This window comes from Taurulus bubalis (genome assembly GCF_910589615.1).
Source record: "Taurulus bubalis genome assembly, chromosome: 16".
Classification (NCBI taxonomy): domain Eukaryota; kingdom Metazoa; phylum Chordata; class Actinopteri; order Perciformes; family Cottidae; genus Taurulus; species Taurulus bubalis.
The window spans coordinates 24315412-24332986 of NC_136604.1; the positions used below are offsets into that span (position 1 = coordinate 24315412).

General features: G+C 46.6%; 1 protein-coding gene across 1 annotated transcript in view; it reads left to right on the forward strand.

The window, feature by feature from the left end:
• The window catches only part of LOC306748758 (atrial natriuretic peptide receptor 1-like), a gene marked incomplete at its 3' end in the record, with an annotated part of 53398 nt that overhangs the window by 18116 nt on the left and 17707 nt on the right, over positions 1 to 17575 (forward strand). The window contains exons 8-10 of the mRNA XM_079231968.1: positions 14768 to 14888; positions 15540 to 15614; positions 15734 to 15811. Coding sequence (XP_079088094.1) covers positions 14768 to 14888; positions 15540 to 15614; positions 15734 to 15811 — 274 coding nt within the window. The remainder of the gene's footprint in view (positions 1 to 14767; positions 14889 to 15539; positions 15615 to 15733; positions 15812 to 17575) is intronic.

Consider the following 17575-nt stretch of genomic DNA (forward strand, 5'->3'; position numbering starts at 1 on the left):
GTTCTCACTAGAACGTCTTCACTAGAACGTCTTCACTAGAACGTCCTCACTAGAACGTCCTCACTTCACTGGAACGTCCTCAATTCACTAGAACGTCCTCATTAGAACGTCCTCACTAGAACGTCCTCACTAGAATGTCCTCACTAGAACGTCCTCACTAGAACGTCCTCACTTCACTAGAACGTCCTCACTGGAACGTCCTCACTTCACTAGAACGTCCTCACTAGAACGTCCTCACTAGAACGTCCTCACTAGAACGTCCTCACTTCACTAGAACGTCCTCACTTTACTAGAACGTCCTCACTTCACTAGAACATCCTCACTTCACTAGAACGTCTTCACTAAAACGTCCTCACTTCACTTGAACGTCTTCACTAGAACGTCCTCACTTCACTAGAATGTTCTCACTAGAACATCCTCACTGGAACGTCCTCACTTCACTTGAACGTGTTCACTAGAACGTCCTCACTAGAACGTCCTCACTAGAACGTCCTCACTAGAACGTCTTCACTAGAACGTCCTCACTTCACTAGAACGTCCTCACTTCACTAGAACGTCCTCACTTTACTAAAACGTCCTCACTTCACTAGAACGTCCTCACTTCACTAGAACGTCTTCACTAAAACGTCCTCACTTCACTGGAACGTCCTCACTTCACTTGAACGTCTTCACTAGAACGTCTTCACTAGAACGTCGTCACTTCACTGGAACGTCCTCACTTCACTAGAACGTCCTCACTAGAACGTCCTCACTAGAACGTCCTCACTAGAACGTCCTCACTAGAACGTCTTCACTAGAACGTCCTCACTAGAACGTCCTCACTAGAACGTCCTCACTAGAACGTCCTCACTAGAACGTCCTCACTTCACTAGAATGTTCTCACTAGAACGTCTTCACTAGAACGTCTTCACTAGAACGTCCTCACTAGAACGTCCTCACTTCACTGGAACGTCCTCAATTCACTAGAACGTCCTCACTAGAACGTCCTCACTAGAACGTCCTCACTAGTATGTCCTCACTAGAACGTCCTCACTAGAACGTCCTCACTTCACTAGAACGTCCTCACTGGAACGTCCTCACTTCACTAGAACGTCCTCACTAGAACGTCCTCACTAGAACGTCCTCACTAGAACGTCCTCACTAGAACGTCCTCACTTCACTAGAACGTCCTCACTTTACTGGAACGTCCTCACTTCACTAGAACGTCCTCACTTCACTAGAACGTCTTCACTAAAACGTCCTCACTTCACTTGAACGTCTTCACTAGAACGTCCTCACTTCACTAGAATGTTCTCACTAGAACATCCTCACTGGAACGTCCTCACTTCACTAGAACGTCTTCACTAGAACGTCCTCACTAGAACGTCCTCACTTCACTGGAACGTCCTCAATTCACTAGAACGTCCTCATTAGAACGTCCTCACTAGAACGTCCTCACTAGAATGTCCTCACTAGAACGTCCTCACTAGAACGTCCTCACTTCACTAGAACGTCCTCACTGGAACGTCCTCACTTCACTAGAACGTCCTCACTAGAACGTCCTCACTAGAACGTCCTCACTAGAACGTCCTCACTAGAACGTCCTCACTTCACTAGAACGTCCTCACTTTACTAGAACGTCCTCACTTCACTAGAACGTCCTCACTTCACTAGAACGTCTTCACTAAAACGTCCTCACTTCACTTGAACGTCTTCACTAGAACGTCCTCACTTCACTAGAATGTTCTCACTAGAACATCCTCACTGGAACGTCCTCACTTCACTTGAACGTGTTCACTAGAACGTCCTCACTAGAACGTCCTCACTAGAACGTCCTCACTAGAACGTCTTCACTAGAACGTCCTCACTTCACTAGAACGTCCTCACTTCACTAGAACGTCCTCACTTTACTAGAACGTCCTCACTTCACTAGAACGTCTTCACTAAAACGTCCTCACTTCACTGGAACGTCCTCACTTCACTTGAACGTCTTCACTAGAACGTCTTCACTAGAACGTCCTCACTTCACTGGAACGTCCTCACTTCACTAGAACGTCCTCACTAGAACGTCCTCACTAGAACGTCCTCACTAGAACGTCCTCACTAGAACGTCCTCACTAGAACGTCCTCACTTCACTAGAATGTTCTCACTAGAACGTCTTCACTAGAACGTCTTCACTAGAACGTCCTCACTAGAACGTCCTCACTTCACTGGAACGTCCTCACTAGAACGTCCTCACTAGAACGTCCTCACTAGAACGTCCTCACTAGAATGTCCTCACTAGAACGTCCTCACTAGAACGTCCTCACTTCACTAGAACGTCCTCACTGGAACGTCCTCACTTCACTAGAACGTCTTCACTAGAACATCTTGACTAGAACGTCCTCACTTCACTAGAACGTCTTCACTAGAACGTCCTCACTTCACTAGAACATCCTCACTTCACGAGAACGTCCTCACGAGAACGTCCTCACTAGAACGTCCTCACTTCACTAGAACATCCTCACTTCACGAGAACGTCCTCACTAGAACGTCCTCACTAGAACGTCCTCACTAGAACGTCCTCACTAGAACGTCCTCACTAGAACGTCTTCACTAGAACGTCTTCACTAGAACGTCTTCACTAGAACGTCTTCACTAGAACGTCTTCACTAGAACGTCCTCACTTCACTAGAACGTCTTCACTAGAACGTCTTCACTAGAACGTCTTCACTAGAACGTCCTCACTTCACTAGAACATCCTCACTTCACTAGAACGTCTTCACTAGAACGTCCTCACTTCACTAGAACATCCTCACTTCACTAGAACGTCTTCACTAGAACGTCCTCACTTCACTAGAACATCCTCACTTCACTAGAACGTCTTCACTAGAACGTCCTCACTTCACTAGAACGTCTTCACTAGAACATCCTCACTTCACTAGAACATCCTCACTTCACTAGAACGTCTTCACTAGAACGTCCTCACTTCACTAGAACATCCTCACTTCACGAGAACGTCCTCACTAGAACGTCCTCACTAGAACATCCTCACTTCACTAGAACGTCTTCACTAGAACGTCCTCACTTCACTGGAACGTCCTCACTTCACTAGAACGTCCTCACTAAAACGTCTTCACTAGAACATCCTCACTTCACTAGAACATCCTCACTTCACTAGAACGTCCTCACTAGAACGTCCTCACTAGAACGTCCTCACTAGAACGTCCTCACTAGAACGTCCTCACTAGAACGTCTTCACTAGAACGTCCTCACTTCACTAGAACGTCCTCACTTCACTAGAACGTCCTCACTTTACTAGAACGTCCTCACTTCACTAGAACGTCCTCACTTCACTAGAACGTCTTCACTAAAACGTCCTCACTTCACTGGAACGTCCTCACTTCACTTGAACGTCTTCACTAGAACGTCTTCACTATAACGTCCTCACTTCACTGGAACGTCCTCACTTCACTAGAACGTCCTCACTAGAACGTCCTCACTAGAACGTCCTCACTTCACTAGAACGTCCTCACTGGAACGTCCTCACTTCACTAGAACGTCCTCACTAGAACGTCCTCACTAGAACGTCCTCACTAGAACGTCCTCACTAGAACGTCCTCACTTCACTAGAACGTCCTCACTTTACTAGAACGTCCTCACTTCACTAGAACGTCCTCACTTCACTAGAACGTCTTCACTAAAACGTCCTCACTTCACTTGAACGTCTTCACTAGAACGTCCTCACTTCACTAGAATGTTCTCACTAGAACATCCTCACTGGAACGTCCTCACTTCACTTGAACGTGTTCACTAGAACGTCCTCACTAGAACGTCCTCACTAGAACGTCCTCACTAGAACGTCTTCACTAGAACGTCCTCACTTCACTAGAACGTCCTCACTTCACTAGAACGTCCTCACTTTACTAGAACGTCCTCACTTCACTAGAACGTCCTCACTTCACTAGAACGTCTTCACTAAAACGTCCTCACTTCACTGGAACGTCCTCACTTCACTTGAACGTCTTCACTAGAACGTCTTCACTAGAACGTCCTCACTTCACTGGAACGTCCTCACTTCACTAGAACGTCCTCACTAGAACGTCCTCACTAGAACGTCCTCACTAGAACGTCTTCACTAGAACGTCCTCACTAGAACGTCCTCACTAGAACGTCCTCACTAGAACGTCCTCACTAGAACGTCCTCACTAGAACGTCCTCACTTCACTAGAATGTTCTCACTAGAACGTCTTCACTAGAACGTCTTCACTAGAACGTCCTCACTAGAACGTCCTCACTTCACTGGAACGTCCTCAATTCACTAGAACGTCCTCACTAGAACGTCCTCACTAGAACGTCCTCACTAGAACGTCCTCACTAGAACGTCCTCACTAGAATGTCCTCACTAGAACGTCCTCACTAGAACGTCCTCACTTCACTAGAACGTCCTCACTGGAACGTCCTCACTTCACTAGAACGTCCTCACTAGAACGTCCTCACTAGAACGTCCTCACTAGAACGTCCTCACTTCACTAGAACGTCCTCACTTCACTAGAACGTCCTCACTTTACTGGAACGTCCTCACTTCACTAGAACGTCCTCACTACACTAGAACGTCTTCACTAAAACGTCCTCACTTCACTTGAACGTCTTCACTAGAACGTCCTCACTTCACTAGAATGTTCTCACTAGAACATCCTCACTGGAACGTCCTCACTTCACTTGAACGTGTTCACTAGAACGTCTTCACTAGAACGTCCTCACTTCACTGGAACGTCCTCACTTCACTAGAACGTCCTCACTAGAACGTCTTCACTAGAACGTCCTCACTTCACTAGAACGTCCTCACTTCACTAGAACGTCCTCACTTTACTAGAACGTCCTCACTTCACTAGAACGTCTTCACTAAAACGTCCTCACTTCACTGGAACGTCCTCACTTCACTTGAACGTCTTCACTAGAACGTCTTCACTAGAACGTCCTCACTTCACTGGAACGTCCTCACTTCACTAGAACGTCCTCACTAGAACGTCCTCACTAGAACGTCTTCACTAGAACGTCCTCACTAGAACGTCCTCACTAGAACGTCCTCACTTCACTAGAACGTCCTCACTAGAACGTCTTCACTAGAACGTCTTCACTAGAACGTCCTCACTAGAACGTCCTCACTTCACTGGAACGTCCTCAATTCACTAGAACGTCCTCACTAGAACGTCCTCACTAGAACGTCCTCACTAGAATGTCCTCACTAGAACGTCCTCACTAGAACGTCCTCACTTCACTTGAACGTCTTCACTAGAACGTCTTCACTAGAACGTCCTCACTTCACTGGAACGTCCTCACTTCACTAGAACGTCCTCACTAGAACGTCCTCACTAGAACGTCTTCACTAGAACGTCCTCACTAGAACGTCCTCACTTCACTAGAATGTTCTCACTAGAACGTCTTCACTAGAACGTCTTCACTAGAACGTCTTCACTAGAACGTCCTCACTTCACTGGAACGTCCTCACTTCACTAGAACGTCTTCACTAGAACGTCTTCACTAGAACGTCCTCACTAGAACGTCTTCACTTCACTAGAACGTCTTCACTAGAACGTCCTCACTTCACTAGAACGTCTTCACTAGAACATCCTCACTTCACTAGAACGTCCTCACTTCACTAGAACGTCTTCACTAGAACATCCTCACTTCACTAGAACGTCTTCACTAGAACGTCCTCACTTCACTGGAACGTCCTCACTTCACTGGAACGTCCTCACTTCACTAGAACGTCCTCACTAGAACGTCCTCACTAGAACGTCTTCACTTCACTGGAATGTCCTCACTTCACTGGAACGTCCTCACTTCACTAGAACGTTCTCACTAGAACGTCCTCACTAGAACGTCCTCACTAGAACGTCCTCACTTCACTGGAACGTTCTCACTAGAACGTCCTCACTTCACTAGAACGTTCTCACTAGAACGTCCTCACTAGAACGTCCTCACTAGAACGTCCTCACTTCACTGGAACGTCCTCACTTCACTAGAACGTCCTCACTGGAACGTCCTCACTTCACTAGAACGTCCTCACTTCACTAGAACATCTTCACTAGAATGTCCTCACTTCACTAGAACGTCTTCACTAGAACATCCTCACTTCACTAGAACGTCTTCACTAGAACGTCCTCACTTCACTAGAACATCCTCACTTCACGAGAACGTCTTCACTAGAATGTCCTCACTTCACTAGAACGTCTTCACTAGAACATCCTCACTTCACTAGAACGTCTTCACTAGAACGTCCTCACTTCACTAGAACATCCTCACTTCACGAGAACGTCTTCACTAGAACGTCCTCACTTCACTAAAACGTCTTCACTAGAACGTCCTCACTTCACTAGAACGTCCTCACTTCACTAGAACATCCTCACTTCACTAGAACGTTCTCACTAGAACGTCCTCACTTCACTGGAACGTCCTCACTTCACTAGAACGTCCTCACTAGAACATCCTCACTTCACTAGAACATCCTCACTTCACTAGAACGTCCTCACTAGAACGTCCTCACTAGAACATCCTCACTTCACTAGAACGTCTTCACTAGAACGTCCTCACTTCACTAGAACATCCTCACTTCACTAGAACGTTCTCACTAGAACGTCCTCACTTCACTAGAACGTCCTCACTAGAACGTCCTCACTAGAACATCCTCACTTCACTAGAACGTCTTCACTAGAACGTCCTCACTTCACTAGAACATCCTCACTTCACTAGAACGTCCTCACTTCACTGGAACGTCCTCACTTCACTAGAACGTCCTCACTAGAACGTCTTCACTGGAACGTCCTCACTTCACTAGAACGTCTTCACTAGAACGTCCTCACTAGAACGTCCTCACTAGAACGTCCTCACTAGAACGTCCTCACTAGAACATCCTCACTTCACTAGAACGTCTTCACTAGAACGTCCTCACTTCACTAGAACGTCTTCACTAGAACGTCCTCACTTCACTAGAACGTCCTCACTTCACTAGAACGTCCTCACTTCACTAGAACGTCCTCACTTCACTAGAACGTCTTCACTAAAACGTCCTCACTTTACTGGAACGTCCTCACTTCACTTGAACGTCTTCACTAGAACGTCTTCACTAAAACGTCCTCACTTCACTGGAACGTCCTCACTTCACTAGAACGTCCTCACTAGAACGTCTTCACTAGAACGTCCTCACTTCACTAGAATGTTCTCACTAGAACGTCTTCACTAGAACGTCCTCACTAGAACGTCCTCACTAGAACGTCCTCACTTCACTGGAACATCCTCAATTCACTAGAACGTCCTCACTAGAACGTCCTCACTAGAACGTCCTCACTAGAACGTCCTCACTAGAACGTCCTCACTTCACTAGAACGTCCTCACTTTACTAGAACGTCCTCACTAGAACGTCCTCACTAGAACGTCCTCACTAGAACGTCCTCACTTCACTGGAACGTCCTCACTTCACTAGAACGTCCTCACTGGAACGTCCTCACTAGAACGTCCTCACTTCACTTGAACGTCCTCACTTTACTAGAACGTCCTCACTTCACTAGAACGTCCTCACTTCACTAGAACGTCTTCACTAAAACGTCCTCACTTCACTTGAACGTCTTCACTAGAACGTCTTTACTAGAACGTCCTCACTTCACTGGAACGTCCTCACTTCACTAGAACGTCTTCACTAGAACGTCTTCACTTCACTAGAACGTCTTCACTAGAACGTCCTCACTTCACTAGAACGTCTTCACTAGAACATCCTCACTTCACTAGAACGTCCTCACTTCACTAGAACGTCTTCACTAGAACATCCTCACTTCACTAGAACGTCTTCACTAGAACGTCCTCACTTCACTGGAACGTCCTCACTTCACTAGAACGTCTTCACTAGAACGTCTTCACTAGAACGTCTTCACTAGAACGTCCTCACTTCACTGGAACGTCCTCACTAGAACGTCCTCACTAGAACGTCCTCACTAGAACGTCCTCACTTCACTGGAACGTCCTCACTAGAACGTCCTCACTAGAACGTCTTCACTTCATTGGAACGTCCTCACTTCACTGGAACGTCCTCACTTCACTAGAACGTTCTCACTAGAACGTCCTCACTAGAACGTCCTCACTAGAACGTCCTCACTTCACTCGAACGTCCTCACTTCACTGGAACGTCCTCACTTCACTAGAACGTCCTCACTGGAACGTCCTCACTTCACTAGAACATCTTCACTAGAATGTCCTCACTTCACTAGAACGTCTTCACTAGAACATCCTCACTTCACTAGAACGTCTTCACTGGAACGTCCTCACTTCACTAGAACGTTCTCACTAGAACGTCCTCACTAGAACGTCCTCACTAGAACGTCCTCACTTCACTGGAACGTCCTCACTTCACTGGAACGTCCTCACTTCACTAGAACGTCCTCACTGGAACGTCCTCACTTCACTAGAACATCTTCACTAGAATGTCCTCACTTCACTAGAACGTCTTCACTAGAACATCCTCACTTCACGAGAACGTCTTCACTAGAACGTCCTCACTTCACTAAAACGTCTTCACTAGAACGTCCTCACTTCACTAGAACGTCCTCACTTCACTAGAACATCCTCACTTCACTAGAACGTTCTCACTACAACGTCCTCACTTCACTGGAACGTCCTCACTTCACTAGAACGTCCTCACTAGAACATCCTCACTTCACTAGAACATCCTCACTTCACTAGAACGTCTTCACTAGAACGTCCTCACTTCACTAGAACATCCTCACTTCACTAGAACGTTCTCACTAGAACGTCCTCACTTCACTAGAACGTCCTCACTTCACTAGAACGTCCTCACTAGAACGTCCTCACTAGAACATCCTCACTTCACTAGAACGTCTTCACTAGAACGTTCTTTACTTCACTAGAACATCCTCACTTCACTAGAACGTCCTCACTTCACTGGAACGTCCTCACTTCACTAGAACGTCCTCACTAGAATGTCTTCACTGGAACGTCCTCACTTCACTAGAACGTCTTCACTAGAACGTCCTCACTAGAACGTCCTCACTAGAGCGTCCTCACTAGAACGTCCTCACTAGAACATCCTCACTTCACTAGAACGTCTTCACTAGAACATCCTCACTTCACTAGAACGTCCTCACTAGAACGTCCTCACTAGAACGTCCTCACTAGAACGTCCTCACTAGAACGTCCTCACTAGAACATCCTCACTTCACTAGAACATCCTCACTTCACTAGAACGTCTTCACTAGAACGTCCTCACTTCACTGGAACGTCCTCACTTCACTAGAACGTCCTCACTAAAACGTCTTCACTAGAACATCCTCACTTCACTAGAACATCCTCACTTCACTAGAACGTCCTCACTAGAACGTCCTCACTAGAACATCCTCACTTCACTAGAATGTCTTCACTAGAACGTCCTCACTGGAACGTCCTCACTTCACTAGAACGTCCTCACTTCACTAGAACGTCCTCACTAGAACGTCCTCACTTCACTAGAACGTCTTCACTAGAACATCCTCACTTCACTAGAACGTCCTCACTTCACTAGAACGTCCTCACTTCACTAGAACGTCTTCACTAGAACGTCCTCACTTCACTGGAACGTCCTCACTTCACTAGAACGTCTTCACTAGAACGTCTTCACTAGAACGTCCTCACTTCACTGGAACGTCCTCACTTCACTAGAACGTCTTCACTAGAACATCCTCACTTCACTGGAACGTCCTCACTTCACTAGAACGTCTTCACTACAACGTCTTCACTAGAACGTCCTCACTTCACTAGAACGTCTTCACTAGAACATCCTCACTTCACTAGAACGTCCTCACTTCACTAGAACGTCTTCACTAGAACATCCTCACTTCACTAGAACGTCTTCACTAGAACGTCCTCACTTCACTGGAACGTCCTCACTTCACTAGAACGTCCTCACTAGAACGTCCTCACTAGAACGTCCTCACTAGAACGTCCTCACTAGAACGTCCTCACTAGAACGTCCTCACTAGAACGTCTTCATTTCCCTGGAATGTCCTCACTTCACTGGAACGTCCTCACTTCACTAGAACGTTCTCACTAGAACGTCCTCACTAGAACGTCCTCACTAGAACGTCCTCACTAGAACGTCCTCACTTCACTGGAACGTCCTCACTTCACTAGAACGTCCTCACTGGAACGTCCTCACTTCACTAGAACGTCCTCACTTCACTAGAACATCTTCACTAGAATGTCCTCACTTCACTAGAACGTCTTCACTAGAACATCCTCACTTCACTAGAACGTCTTCACTAGAACGTCCTCACTTCACTAGAACATCCTCACTTCACGAGAACGTCTTCACTAGAACGTCCTCACTTCACTAAAATGTCTTCACTAGAACGTCCTCACTTCACTAGAACGTTCTCACTTCACTAGAACATCCTCACTTCACTAGACCGTTCTCACTAGAACGTCCTCACTTCACTGGAACTTCCTCACTTCACTAGAACGTCCTCACTAGAACATCCTCACTTCACTAGAACATCCTCACTTCACTAGAACGTCTTCACTAGAACGTCCTCACTAGAACATCCTCACTTCACTAGAACGTCTTCACTAGAACGTCCTCACTTCACTAGAACATCCTCACTTCACTAGAACGTTCTCACTAGAACGTCCTCACTTCACTAGAACGTCCTCACTTCACTGGAACGTCCTCTTCACTAGAACGTCCTCACTAGAACGTCTTCACTGGAACGTCCTCACTTCACTAGAACGTCTTCACTAGAACGTCCTCACTAGAACGTCCTCACTAGAACGTCCTCACTAGAACGTCCTCACTAGAACATCCTCACTTCACTAGAACGTCTTCACTAGAACGTCCTCACTTCACTAGAACGTCTTCACTAGAACGTCCTCACTTCACTAGAACGTCCTCACTTCACTAGAACGTCCTCACTTCACTAGAACGTCCTCACTTTACTAGAACGTCCTCACTTTACTAGAACGTCCTCACTTCACTAGAACGTCTTCACTAAAACGTCCTCACTTCACTGGAACGTCCTCACTTCACTTGAACGTCTTCACTAGAACGTCCTCACTTCACTGGAACGTCCTCACTTCACTAGAACGTCCTCACTAGAACGTCTTCACTAGAACGTCCTCACTTCACTAGAATGTTCTCACTAGAACGTCTTCACTAGAACGTCCTCACTAGAACGTCCTCACTAGAACGTCCTCACTTCACTGGAACGTCCTTAATTCACTAGAACGTCCTCACTAGAACGTCCTCACTAGAACGTCCTCACTAGAACGTCCTCACTTCACTAGAACGTCCTCACTAGAACGTCCTCACTAGAACGTCCTCACTAGAACGTCCTCACTTCACTAGAACGTCCTCACTTTACTAGAACGTCCTCACTTCACTAGAACGTCCTCACTTCACTAGAACGTCTTCACTAAAACGTCCTCACTTCACTGGAACGTCCTCACTTCACTTGAACGTCTTCACTAGAACGTCTTTACTAGAACGTCCTCACTTCACTGGAACGTCCTCACTTCACTCGAATGTCTTCACTAGAACGTCCTCACTTCACTAGAACGTCTTCACTAGAACGTCCTCACTTCACTAGAACATCCTCACTTCACTAGAACGTCTTCACTAGAACGTCCTCACTTCACTAGAACATCCTCACTTCACTAGAACGTCCTCACTAGAACATCCTCACTTCACTGGAACGTCCTCACTTCACTGGAACGTCCGCACTTCACTAGAACGTCCTCACTAGAACGTCTTCACAGGAACGTCCTCACTTTACTAGAACGTCTTCACTAGAACGTCCTCACTAGAACATCCTCACTAGAACGTCCTCACTAGAACATCCTCACTTCACTAGAACGTCTTCAGTAGAACATCCTCACTTCACTAGAACGTCCTCACTAGAACGTCCTCACTAGAACGTCCTCACTAGAACGTCCTCACTAGAACGTCTTCACTAGAACGTCCTCACTAGAACATCCTCACTAGAACATCCTCACTAGAACATCCTCACTTCACTAGAACGTCTTCACTAGAACGTCCTCACTTCACTAGAACGTCTTCACTAGAACGTCCTCACTTCACTAGAACGTCCTCACTAGAACGTCCTCACTAGAACGTCTTCACTAGAACATCCTCACTAGAACGTCCTCACTAGAACATCCTCACTTCACTAGAACGTCTTCACTAGAACATCCTCACTTCACTAGAACGTCCTCACTAGAACGTCCTCACTTCACTAGAACGTCCTCACTAGAACATCCTCACTTCACTAGAACGTCCTCACTAGAACGTCCTCACTAGAACATCCTCACTTCACTAGAACGTCTTCACTTGAACATCCTCACTTCACTAGAACGTCCTCACTAGAACGTCCTCACTAGAACGTCTTCACTAGAACATCCTCACTAGAACGTCCTCACTAGAACATCCTCACTTCACTAGAACATCCTCACTTCACTAGAACGTCTTCACTAGAACGTCCTCACTAGAACATCCTCACTTCACTAGAACGTCTTCACTAGAACGTCCTCACTTCACTAGAACATCCTCACTTCACTAGAACGTTCTCACTAGAACGTCCTCACTTCACTAAAACGTCCTCACTAGAACGTCCTCACTAGAACGTCCTCACTAGAACATCCTCACTTCACTAGAACGTCTTCACTAGAACGTCCTCACTTCACTAGAACATCCTCACTTCACTAGAACGTCCTCACTTCACTGGAACGTCCTCTTCACTAGAACGTCCTCACTAGAACGTCTTCACTGGAACGTCCTCACTTCACTAGAACGTCTTCACTAGAACGTCCTCACTAGAACGTCCTCACTAGAACGTCCTCACTAGAACGTCCTCACTAGAACGTCCTCACTAGAACATCCTCACTTCACTAGAACGTCTTCACTAGAACGTCCTCACTTCACTAGAACGTCTTCACTAGAACGTCCTCACTTCACTAGAACGTCCTCACTTCACTAGAACGTCCTCACTTCACTAGAACGTCCTCACTTTACTAGAACGTCCTCACTTTACTAGAACGTCCTCACTTCACTAGAACGTCTTCACTAAAACGTCCTCACTTCACTGGAACGTCCTCACTTCACTTGAACGTCTTCACTAGAACGTCCTCACTTCACTGGAACGTCCTCACTTCACTAGAACGTCCTCACTAGAACGTCTTCACTAGAACGTCCTCACTTCACTAGAATGTTCTCACTAGAACGTCTTCACTAGAACGTCCTCACTAGAACGTCCTCACTAGAACGTCCTCACTTCACTGGAACGTCCTTAATTCACTAGAACGTCCTCACTAGAACGTCCTCACTAGAACGTCCTCACTAGAACGTCCTCACTAGAACGTCCTCACTTCACTAGAACGTCCTCACTAGAACGTCCTCACTAGAACGTCCTCACTAGAACGTCCTCACTTCACTAGAACGTCCTCACTTTACTAGAACGTCCTCACTTCACTAGAACGTCCTCACTTCACTAGAACGTCTTCACTAAAACGTCCTCACTTCACTGGAACGTCCTCACTTCACTTGAACGTCTTCACTAGAACGTCTTTACTAGAACGTCCTCACTTCACTGGAACGTCCTCACTTCACTCGAATGTCTTCACTAGAACGTCCTCACTTCACTAGAACGTCTTCACTAGAACGTCCTCACTTCACTAGAACATCCTCACTTCACTAGAACGTCTTCACTAGAACGTCCTCACTTCACTAGAACATCCTCACTTCACTAGAACGTCCTCACTAGAACATCCTCACTTCACTGGAACGTCCTCACTTCACTAGAACGTCCTCACTAGAACGTCTTCACAGGAACGTCCTCACTTTACTAGAACGTCTTCACTAGAACGTCCTCACTAGAACATCCTCACTAGAACGTCCTCACTAGAACATCCTCACTTCACTAGAACGTCTTCAGTAGAACATCCTCACTTCACTAGAACGTCCTCACTAGAACGTCCTCACTAGAACGTCCTCACTAGAACGTCCTCACTAGAACGTCTTCACTAGAACGTCCTCACTAGAACATCCTCACTAGAACATCCTCACTAGAACATCCTCACTTCACTAGAACGTCTTCACTAGAACGTCCTCACTTCACTAGAACGTCTTCACTAGAACGTCCTCACTTCACTAGAACGTCCTCACTAGAACGTCCTCACTAGAACGTCTTCACTAGAACATCCTCACTAGAACGTCCTCACTAGAACGTCCTCACTAGAACGTCCTCACTTCACTAGAACGTCCTCACTAGAACATCCTCACTTCACTAGAACGTCCTCACTAGAACGTCCTCACTAGAACATCCTCACTTCACTAGAACGTCTTCACTAGAACATCCTCACTTCACTAGAACGTCTTCACTAGAACATCCTCACTTCACTAGAACGTCTTCACTAGAACATCCTCACTTCACTAGAACGTCTTCACTAGAACATCCTCACTTCACTAGAACGTCCTCACTTCACTAGAACGTCCTCACTAGAACGTCCTCACTAGAACGTCCTCACTAGAACGTCCTCAACGTCCTGCTAGACGTATCGCCACCTTCTAGTGAAGTGTCCTTCATAAGGTCCTTTGTGGTCATAGTGGTGAAGTGTCCTTCACACAGAAATCACAGTAATTGTCTGTAGCCGAGTGCACGTCATTAAAAACATGTGTGTCCTCTTCTGTTAATGTGTGGGCTGCTGCCTTCAGGGACGGTTTTCTGTGTGGGAATTAAGTGGATGGCGTTGTCCTGTCTTCCTGTTCAACAGGAAGTTGAAGCTGGAGAGTGAGTTGACGGCTCAACTGTGGAGAGTTTCATGGGACGACGTCCAGATGAGCAACCTGGATAAAGTCCTGAGGAGAACCTGCAGCAGACTCACCATGTCCCTGGTAACACACACACACATACACACACACACACACACACACACACACACACACACACACACACTCACTCCTCTGATTGAAGGACGACCCACTCTCCCGCTGAGCCATAGTCGCCTAGTGGGAACTCTGAAACCACCAGATGGATCAAAGTGAAAATAGGGAAAGTAGTTTGGACACCCCTGCTCTGGAGGTTTAACGGTGAGGTTTAACGGTGAGGTTTAACGGTGAGGTTTAACGGTGAGGTTTAACGGTGAGGTTTAACCGTGAGGTTTAACGGTGAGGTTTAACAGTGAGGTTTAACCGTGAGGTTTAACAGTGAGGTTGAACCGTGAGGTTTAACAGTGAGGTTGAACCGTGAGGTTTAACAGTGAGGTTGAACCGTGAGGTTTAACCGTGAAATACAAAGAAAACCAGCTGGACTTCAGGACAATTGTGGATCAAATATTTACTGGAAGGTCTCCTGGACTCCAGCAGGACGCTGGCTTCCTAGAGCGCGTCCCGCGTCCATGTGGTAGAAATTAAATCATCGTCCAGTGTAACTTAGTGAACTTGTGTTTCTGGCATTATGAATCAGACAGAAATACTGAACACACTCATTTCAAACGGTTTAGTGACTCCTGAAAGGACTTATGAGTTATTCTTCATTCTCTGCAGAAAGGATCCACCTGCGGCTCTCTGGTTACCATGGAGGGGAACTTCCAGATCTACACCAAAACTGGATACTACAAGGTCTGAAAACAGCTTACACCACAGACCCTGTTTCTGACAGACAATACATACACATAATTATAACCAGAACCCTGTAACAACAGAATAAGATGGAGTCATGTTGGTCATGTCTCCTGCAGGGAAACCTGACAGCTATCAAGCACATCAACAAGAAACGCATGGAGCTGACCAGGAAGGTCCTGTTCGAACTAAAGCATGTAAGAACTCTATATACCACCAACTGACCACCAACTGACCACCAACTAACTCACCAACTGACCACCTACTGACCACCAACTAACCACCAACTGACCCACCAACTGACCTACCAACTGACCTACCAACTGACCTACCAACTGACCTACCTACTGACCACCAACTGACCTACCAACTGACCTACCTACTGACCACCAACTGAACACCAACTGACCCACCAACTGAACACCAACTAACTACCAACTGACCACCAACTGACCCACCAACTGAACACCTACTGACCACCAACTGACCCACCAACTGAACACCAACTGACCCACCAACTGACCACCAACTGACCTACCAACTGACCACCTACTGACCACCAACTGACCACCAACTGACCTACCAACTGACCTACCAACTGACCACCAACTGACCCACCAACTGACCACCAACTGACCTACTAACTGACCACCAACTGAACACCAACTAACTACCAACTGACCACCAACTGACCTACCAACTGACCACCTACTGACCACCAACTGACCTACCAACTGACCTACCAACTGACCACCAACTGACCCACCAACTGACCACCAACTGACCTACTAACTGACCACCAACTGAACACCAACTAACTACCAACTGACCACCAACTGACCTACCAACTGACCACCTACTGACCACCAACTGAACACCAACTAACTACCAACTGACCACCAACTGACCTACCAACTGACCACCTACTGACCACCAACTGACCACCAACTAACCTACCAACTGACCCACCAACTGACCACCAACTGACCCACCAACTGACCCACCAACTGACCACCAACTGAACACCAACTAACTACCAACTGACCACCAACTGACCTACCAACTGACCTACTAACTGACCACCAACTGAACACCAACTAACTACCAACTGACCACCAACTGACCTACCAACTGACCACCTACTGACCACCAACTGACCACCAACTAACCTACCAACTGACCCACCAACTGACCACCAACTGACCCACCAACTGACCCACCAACTGACCACCAACTGACCCACCAACTGACCTACTAACAGACCAAAGGCTTCACGCCTACCTGAGCAGTTCCTGCTGGGCTCCAGTACCCCTACAGGGTTTAGAGGTTCTGATAGGCTCTGATAGGGTTTAGAGGTTCTGATAGGCTCTGATAGGGTTTAGAGGTTCTGATAGGCTCTGATAGGGTTTAGAGGTTCTGATAGGCTCTGATAGGGTTTAGAGGTTGTGATAGGGTTTAGAGCAGTGGTTCTTAACCTGGGTTCGATCGAACCCCAGGGGTTCGGTGAGTCACTCTCAGGGGTTCGGCAGGGGTCAAGACACACACAGTACAGCCCGGTTCACACTAGCAATGTCGGGCCGCAACACACAAATGTTCTTCTTTTCGTCACATTGATTTGCAGTAAATATTCATTGAGTTATGTTTTTGTGTGAAATTCATGTTTTGTTGATTTTGTTCTTTGAACACAGTGATTTTGTGTGCAACTGATGCATGGTTAATTTTGTGCACTAACAAAATATATACCTATGTTTTGAAGAAATCATATTTTATTTTTCAAATTCCAAAGGGTTCGGTGAATGCACTGATGAAGCTTGCAGGGTTCAGCACCTCCAATAAGGTTAAGAACCACTGGTTTAGAGGTTCCGATAGGCTCTGATAAGGTTTAGAGGTTCCGATAGGCTCTGATAAGGTTTAGAGGTTCCGATAGGCTCTGATAAGGTTTAGAGGTTCCGATAGGCTCT